The sequence below is a fragment of the Watersipora subatra genome, chromosome 5 (genome assembly GCF_963576615.1).
Source record: "Watersipora subatra chromosome 5, tzWatSuba1.1, whole genome shotgun sequence".
NCBI classification, from domain to species: domain Eukaryota; kingdom Metazoa; phylum Bryozoa; class Gymnolaemata; order Cheilostomatida; family Watersiporidae; genus Watersipora; species Watersipora subatra.
The window spans coordinates 8787867-8797175 of record NC_088712.1 but is presented as its reverse complement, the minus strand read 5'-3'; the positions used below and the strand labels follow the sequence as shown (position 1 = coordinate 8797175).

Sequence of the window (9309 nt, the reverse complement as noted above, 5' to 3'; positions counted from 1 at the left end):
GGAACCAATATCTCCCAAGTTATACCATCTAATCAAGTAGTTTTGGATGATGTATAGATTGTACAGGAAAATGTAAAACTGGCAGTCTCATCGCTAATATTCGAATTGTAGAAAAAGGGGACGATGAGATGTCTACACCATCCAGACAAAAGAAAGGAAAAGCTTTGCTAAGTAAGTCAAAGTTATAACATTATATTGATATTCATCCTATACAACTTTGATCCTCTTTTTAGTTACTATCTCACGCTATTCATCCACTCATATGGAAATACAAAAAAAAAAAAAAACTGTTTTCATTGTTGGTTTTTTAAATTGTAGAAAAAAGAACTCGAAAGTCATCATCTTCTTCTAGACGTAAGTAAATTTAGTTTTTTCTTTTAAGTAAAGTTACTAACATTCAATTTCTTCCTACCAGATAAAACATTACACTCATCTTTCTTCATCTTGTACTTTGTAGCTCCTATTTCGAATGAATCATCTGATGAAGAAGACTGGCACAACTTCCCACTCCCAAGAGTCCTTGGAGACATGAAAGTTGTTCAACTCCACGGAAAGAGCAGATATTGTAAGTCTAAAATATACATAACACGATAAACCACACAATTATTGTCATCTTCATTTCAATGTAGATTTAAATAACAAAAAATGTTTTCTTTCTTTTGTAGATGTAGAAAACAAAGCTCTCTTAATGGTGCGGCTGAGCACGCTTATAGTCATGATGGATATAGCACAGAGAGCAGATAAATTGAAACATGATGGAGGTGTTAGTTCAATAGAATGTTGTATGTGTTTGAAACAGTGTTGTCATTCTTCAGCCACAGAGAAACATCGGAGGGTTGCAGTACACTTCTTTAAACACTTATTTTTATATGGATGTATTTGTTCAAATTTATTTAATTCAAAGGATTCACTCCAAAAACATTTGAAAGAAAAATCAAAAGGAAAATACAAATGTGCTGCAACCACAGTTTTGGCTAGATCCTCTTATAAGTTTTTTATTGTGGATGAAATTGGTTTTCACGATTACATGGATTTTATATCTTCACATTTTGGAAACTATTTTAACATAAAATCTAATCAAAATTTTCCACAAAAAATGTTAACTCAGAGTTTAAAGAAATATAAGTTCGTTTCAAATCCAAAATATTCAGTTGAACGCAGTTTTGAAAAATTTAAACTTCCATTAAGAAAAGAGCTATCATTTTCCACCCCCATTTCCAAAAATTTGAAAAATCAGGATAGCGCTTCTAATCTTTTAGCATTAGACATTCATGCCACATCACTTTCACCGATAGACAATCATCCAGCATCAAACTCCCTAAAAATTTCTCCATCCATGTCAACTGCAATGATATACCAAAAAAGATTTTTAGATCAAAATCATACCTTTCCCATTTATTCTCTTCGGAGATGTTATACCGAAGAAGTATTATCTTTATCTTCAAAAATCCCAGAAACTATGAAAAATGAATTAAAAATTATAAGAAATCGAATTATTCAAGACAAAAGAACGACTGAACGTCAGATTGATACTTTATCTATATTGATTAGCGACAACATAACTGATTGATATTATTCCAAAAGAATGGATGAGTGAAAGCCTGAATGAGTTTTTAGTAAAAGAATGCTGTACGAATGGAACTTGAATTTATCCGTTACTGTGATATATCCATCATGACTTTATCAACAGACGACAATCTTGTGATATACAATCCTCACGATATTTTTTGTAACATGTATACTTATATGGAAATATAATGACATTAGCATCCCTACACAGCTTCATTTGTCTCATTGTATTTTAACATAAATACAGTTACATTCTACATCGATGGGATAAAACATATGGATATAAAGAAGTTTCAATTAATTTTCACCAATACGAATATCTGAATACAACTTACGTAAAATATTCCGCACGATTGAACCTAATTTTTGATTCACTCGGTCTCTATTCTCAAAATCTTCTCCTGTTCAACAATCTTACCGGCAACCTATGCAGTTGCGCATGTGTAACCGGAATTACGCAGGGATAAATTGATCGAGAATGTTCTATACAGATGAAACTAAGATATGACGTAGTTTGTGTACCCTAACACCGGATATATGCTCGACTTGAAAATTTTTCCCGAAGTGGAGTTATCGAAACTTAATTTATCGATAACACTTGTATAATAATGTTTAGTACTTCATCGAATGAGTTGGCAACTATAACTGAAATCCACATGTTATCGTAATTCGTTCCTTACGAAAGTGAATTTTTCGAACTGAGAATACGGAAAATCTACAACTACTAGAATTATTGGACGTTAGACATTCACTTCGAAAATCAAAATTGTGTTGTATATAGACTTCGTAGTGAGAGTAACTGAATCTTTTGTAAATTTATTCCAATCAACATTTTAAAACATTGAGAATTGTACAATCAACCGAATCTTTCTTAGATTCATCTCATGCGAAATTGCAAAATATTGTAAGTTATACAAAACTTATATTCGGTAAATCATCCGTTAATAGTAAATTCAATCCTGTACGATATAACAACATATAATCACTATAAAATTCAATCATATTAACAATTCCTTCACCAAAATTATATCACTGAACAGTTTCCTCAAGTAATCAATGTCTTGATATACAGAGATTGTAATCCTTGCTTATTTTCTCTCTAAATTCCTTCAGATTGCAGGCTCCATCAATCTTAAATAGTTTCAATTCTGAAGAAGACCTAGACTCCTTATAAATCTCATTTCGATCCAAGATCATGAGAGCTGGTACACTCCATTGAAACGATGAGGATATGTTATACATTTGAGGATTGATGATTGAACATAATGTCACACGCTCCCCCTTGCACTCGATAACGAATTGCAAAGCGATCTCATTATTGTTATTTTCGTCAGTCTTATTTGCTTGTATTACTTCTAAAGAGGCTGGAATATCCAACTCTTTTAGATCAACCAGCATACATTTCCATGGTTCTTGCACGTTCTCGGTTTTAAAAACTGTTGAAGTAGGTGACGATGTTTTCTTCACACCTTCCGTATAACTATCCTCGGATTCAAATAACCGCTTTACTACCGAACTTTTCCTGACTGAACTTTGTAATGACATAGGTTTATTTGATCTAGACTTGGTTGGACTTCTACATCGTCTTTGTTTTATATTCAATTGGGATATTCTTTCAGAAATATTGTCGAATTTCATAGTACGTGAAGTTGAGTCCTCGGAAGCTCCAATAACAATCAGCACTGACTAGTAACGTATCGTGAATTTATATATTTTTTTTTTAAAAAGTGGTGGATCCATAACAGTGGTGGATAATTTTCAGAAATTTATGAAGTTTACAATCGAAGTGAATAATAAGAGGTTCTTACTTTAACCGAATTATCTAATCCGTCTGTAAACCCTATCGAGATTATCGAGCTCCAACCCCGAAATTCAATTTCGCGAAATTACACATTATATATATTATATAGTCAACTTTCGCGAAATTACACATTATATGTTATATAGTCAACTTTCGCGAAATTGAATTTCGCGATAGTGAATTTCGCATTTGAATTTTTTGTAACATTTATAGTTTATATTTTACAATAAAAACTTATCTCTCATTCAACCAAATATATAACATTCTCCGGAAAATCAACCCCTCGGTGTCCCAGATATTAACCCCCTCACTCATCCGGTAATCTCTCGCTCTCCTCGATTATCCGCGAGATCCACTCCGGAAAACCAACCAGCCCTCGATGTCCCAGATATTCACCCCCCACTAATCCACCGATAATCCGCGACGATTCGGCCGACTAATCCGCAACGATTCCCCCGACTAATCCCGCGATAATCCACGTTTAATCGGATGACTCATCCCCCACTAATCGGATGACTCATTCACAGATAATCCGCCGATTACGCCAGGAGCGGATCCATACCCCCTCGAATTCAACCCCCTACTCTACACCACAATTTCCCCCCAAACCCCAACATCTCATTCAACTCCACGCAATTCAATCTACACCCCTAGCCAATTTAATTCGCAACCCCCTTTTTCTATCCCCCGCTGGATCCGTCACTTTTTTGTGTAGATCTGCTCTCTACATACTACTTCCATTCAATTTTTAAACCTAAAATTTAGAAGTTGCTTTTTCTTGTATCATTTAATCAATATTGTACAAATTGTTCTCTCCTGTCGTACTGCTACTGAGGTCATGGGAAGTAGGTCAAGGTGTGGAGGGATATCTGAAGTCAGGCAGTTGTGCAGAAGGTGAGTTTGCTAATTATCAGTGATTCTTTTGCTATTTTTTCAATTCCTCTTCTTTTTGGAAATGTGTCCTTTTTTTCTGAGCTTGTTCAGTCTTTCGAGTGAATGATTGAAACAAAACAATGTTGTTCACACACTTGTAAAACTTTCAAAGTGGCTAAAATGAATTGTCCTCATTTGAGGACATCATGCAATAACTGAATGAAAATTCCATTATGCATAAAGTCTTCATTAGAAATTTTGTTGATAATAACACTGTCTACATTGTTTTAGTCTTGCTAAAGTTTCTGCACCTCTCAACTATGAGTAGTCAGCGCTCCAGAAAAGCCACCTCTGAGGCACTTCAGGCTATTTTATGCTCAGAACTCTGAAGATGGCTACATTTCATAATCAGGTAACTGCAGTGATTTTGATGCAGACTACAATGTGAATGCTTCAGAGGAACAGGTTAGCGATGACTCTGACTGGGAATACTTTGCAAACACTTTTAGTTTGAGCAGTGGGAAATTCTATGGCAACAGCAGTTTGAGTTCTGTCTGTTCTCTGCCTTCTCAACCTTCTACCTCAGCCGTCGCAACAACTCCTTTGCCACAGAAGAGAAGAAAAGTGGCCGTTGCATTGACTTCTTGTTCTTCAGCATCTACTTCAGCTGCAGCTTTACAGGAACAAATGTGTAAGAAACCACCAGTTGCTAACTCTACATCTTCAACGCTTGGTCGAAACAAAGCAATACCATCAACCATTATCAAAGCATCAACTAGTTGGACAATCAACAATGACAACGACTATGCGCATAACGAACTTGTCGTTACTGGTAAACGTCAGGTAAACCTTGCAAATACTGAAAAACCAGTCAATATATCAAGAATTTTTTTGACAATGACTTGCTAGATGACATTGTGTATAACAAAAATCTGTACGCGTCGCAGGTAAACATCGACTCTGCATTCAATCTTACAAGAAGGGAACTTATGGTATTTTTGGGAATAAACATTGTGATCACCAACATAAGATATCCAAGATAATGGATGTATTGGTCTGGCAACCAAGGAACTCGATATGGATTGATTGCTGATGTAATGAGTGTCAATAAATTTGAAGCCATACGCCGTCACCTTCACTTTGTAGATAATCAAAAGCATGATGCAAACTCTACTGATAAAGTATGGAAGCTACGCGCTGTGATGGAAGCTCTTCGAAAAAGGTTTCTTACAAGTGTAGATGCTGAAGAATGTCATAGTATCGATGAGCAGATGGTTCCTTTCACTGGCCAGAGTGGTCTAAAGCAATATATCAAGAGTAAGCTGAAGAAATGGGGTTACAAAATATGGGTGAGATCAGGTGTGCCAGGCTACCTTTATGACTTTGAATTGTATCAAGGAACAAGCGGTAATAAACCTGAAAAAAAGTTCTGGGACTGAGCCCAGATGTTGTGATGCGGTTATCAGACCGTTTTGCTGGCAAGAACCATAAGGTTTACTTTGACAACTTGTTTACAACGTTGGAGCTGTTGACCGAGCTAAAGAAGAAAAAGATATATGCTGTTGGTACTCTCCGCAAAATTCGGCTATGCGATGCAGATGCAGTTTTGATATGTGATAAAGGTATGAGAACAAGAGGAAGTGCTTGCTATGCTACCAACAAAGACAACATCACTATTGTGAAGTGGAATGATAACAATCTTGTCTCCACTGCAAGCACATTTGTTGGCATGCAACCAACCAGTGTAGTACAAGGATGGGAAAAAAAAGCAGAGGCATGTGGATGTTATCAGGCCTCGTACTGTTGAAGTCTATAACAAACATATGGGAGGAGTAGATTTACCAGATTTTTTGATTTCATGCTACAGGCACAGCCTGTAGCATGAAATCACAAGCGTTGGTATTTACGTCTGTTTTTTCACTTTGTAAATGTCACAATTGTGAATAGATGGCTGATCCATCGCTGGGAACACGGAGAAAGCATTGATTTGCTTGAGTTCCGCAGCTCTGTGGCACGAGCGCTAATCACACAAGGCTGGACAATGTCAAATCAAAGAAAAGGGAAGCCATCAAGCTCATATGTACACCCTCCTAGTCTAACAAACATCAGAACGACGGTACCAGATGAGATGAGGTAAGCAAAGTGATCATTATGAAGTTTTCAATTACTAAATAGTCTTGAGTTACCAATAATTTTGGTAATAGTAATAGTTTACTCATTTATTTTAAAATTTTTACTTGTAAATATGTTTATTTAGTCAAAATGTGCATATTGCTATAACCCTACAACTTAAAAGCTCAAAATTTTTCACAACACTGGTTGAATTACTTTAGATACAACCTTGATGCTGGAGATTGGCCAGAAAAGTCAGCTATGAAATATGCAAGCCGATGTGTTGCTCCAACCTGCCACAGCAAAACCAGATACTTGTGCATAATTTGCAAAAAAGCTCTCTGCCCAGAATGCTTTGAAGCATATCATACCAAGTGACTTTGTCTGACTACAGCCTATAATGCTACCAACCAACTGTTGTTTGTCCTCATATGAGGACAGAGCGCATTGTTTAATAACTGCATGGCGTCCTCATATGAGGACATTAATTTTTACATATGTGTAAGATGGGGTGGAAGTAAAATAATAAATGTTTGGTATATTTTGTGTGGAAATGTGCAGTTTTTGCTTGCTTATTCTCCTCTAGCTCAATGGCAGCTATATTCATGCAAGAAAGGGTTAAAATGTATGCTGTGAACAACAAAATGTTCTGTTACCAGCTGGGACAATTGTGTCTGACACTAAGTTTTCTCAAACCAGCAAACGCTACTACAACAGTATATATTCCTATTGGCTGCTGGCCAACTAGGTCAATTGGCAGGTGGCCAAGAGATTAGCCTAGCTTCTTTTGAGAGCTGTTTACTGTTTGACTAGAATATAAAATGGCACAATGAATAGCATCAAATATCAATGCCCAGCATCACTCCTGAGCTTAAGAAAATTATGATCGGAATTTGATAAAATTAGCAATAGATATACGATAAAAGAAATTAATAAAAAGTCCGTGCTAAATAAAAAAAAATTCACTACATTCCTTTGACCCTTTACTGTGACCAATATCTTCAATCCCCTGCAAATGAACTGCGATTGACTAAATCAGCAGTTCAGTTTGTGTGACTAGGAACTTTTAGCTACTAATTTTATATACTAATATTTATTGTTTTATTATTACCACATATTTATTATGTCACAATTTTATAAAGCACTAGCAACGAGCCTGGAGTTGTCTAGGATTTCTCAAATTTTCCATCACATAGCCCAGCAGACTTGTAAAATTACGCTAGGATTCTTGCAACAGACAGCGACTGATTTCCAGTCGTTGTATACAAATATTCGATGTACTAAATATTAAGTGAATGCGCACAAGTGCATACAATACTGATGCCCATACTAAGTGAGCTATGTAACAATAGTAACGATAGGATATGGTCTGACACTAACCAAGTCATGTGCAGGTCATGCACGCTGCTTCCTTCTATGCGCTAGTAAAACTATGTTAGCATCACTTCTTTTGTAATGATTTTAATTTAATCATGCTATCGGCCTACTTCCTTGCATGGAGTACAAACTAACCATTATTCTCATAACACACTGCATCATCTGCTGACGTTCCTCTACAGATGACGTTAGTTTCTTATCTCCCTGATATTCTCACGGTTTGTAGATATGTTCAAAAAAACAGAGGCTTGATAGAGCTCCGCCTCGTCTACATATATTCAGGGGGAGATGATTTCAAAAAACAAGATGAGTACATCTGCTAAAACGGAATAGAAAATACTACAAATGTTATTTTAACGCGGTATAACTGTAGATTCACCTATGATAAGAACAAAAAGTGACAAGATTATAATTATAACACAGTCATACCCGGACATACGAGTGCCCAACATACAATTCAGGACAAAAGTAAATTGATGGTATGACTGTAGAGAGTTTAACGAGAGACTACAGTACATTCTCAGTGGCGTGTGGGTTTAGCAAGCTAAACTTACTAGGAGTGAATTCTAAGTTTATGTTATGCGTACCTTTTGAAGGTAAGATCTCCTTACCGTACGTACTACATTTGGTACACGCATTATAATCTTGCATTTTATTGCAGATCATAACCATTAAACACACTAAATACAATAAAGTTACTGAAGGTAAATACAATTACCAAAGTTAACATACTATTTTGTTGCTAATTGCTAATATGTACACAATTTTATAAAATTTAGACAATTTTTACCAGGGAATGTTCGCAATGCATAATAACAATGGTCTCTATACCCCTACATGCAAATTTTTCACCATACGATGCCAACCCTGGAACGGATCAACATCGTATGTCAAGGGTGCACTACATAATATTCAACTCAGCTATAAACAGCCCAGATAGATCAAGACAGCCAGACCACGAATCAGTCATCCTAGTCTATTTATAGAACATTGGCAAACAGCCAGGACAAGTTAAAAACTAGGATCATGGAGGAGATTGGGCATAATGCTTGCTTGTGGATTCATACATCAGATACCCTAGGACACTTATATTTCGCTAGTATTTAGTTTCGTGAGTAGCACACAGAGTAAAATTTCGCTGCAACTTAATTTCGCGGCTCTGATGAGTGCGAAAATATAGTGGTGTGAAAATAAATGCAGTGGAAAAAACATTACATTCCTCAGGTCCAGTTCACTAATAAGAAAAAAATTCAATTTGGGAATAGTTCGCATTTGTAAACCACAGGTTGAAATGTGTGGGTGAGATCGACAATTCAATTTGATCGCTTGCTGCCATTTGTTTCTTAGACTATCAATGACGTCTAGGTCCCTCCCGCCGTGACTTTCACACTCGAATCCCAAGAAGAAGAAAATAGATAGGTAACAACCAACTTCACAACCAAAACTGTATAACCCTTACGCCGTCATAAACGCATTTATGCGTTTTCTAGAGGCCACTGACATAAACGCAGTTTCTGACTTTCTCAGCAATTGTCTTGTAACCTGATTTTATTATTTGTTGACCACATAACCCACGG

At 36.2% G+C, this 9309-nt stretch overlaps 1 protein-coding gene across 1 annotated transcript; it reads left to right on the top strand.

Annotated features, from left to right (window-relative positions):
* Nucleotides 1–5696: 5696 nt before the first annotated feature.
* Nucleotides 5697–6733, top strand: LOC137397090 (piggyBac transposable element-derived protein 3-like). The gene is made up of 3 exons (XM_068083376.1): nucleotides 5697–6040; nucleotides 6191–6376; nucleotides 6577–6733. The coding sequence occupies exons 1-3, from the start codon at nucleotides 5697–5699 to the stop codon at nucleotides 6731–6733; spliced, it is 687 nt and encodes a 228-aa protein (XP_067939477.1).
* Nucleotides 6734–9309: the final 2576 nt, after the last annotated feature.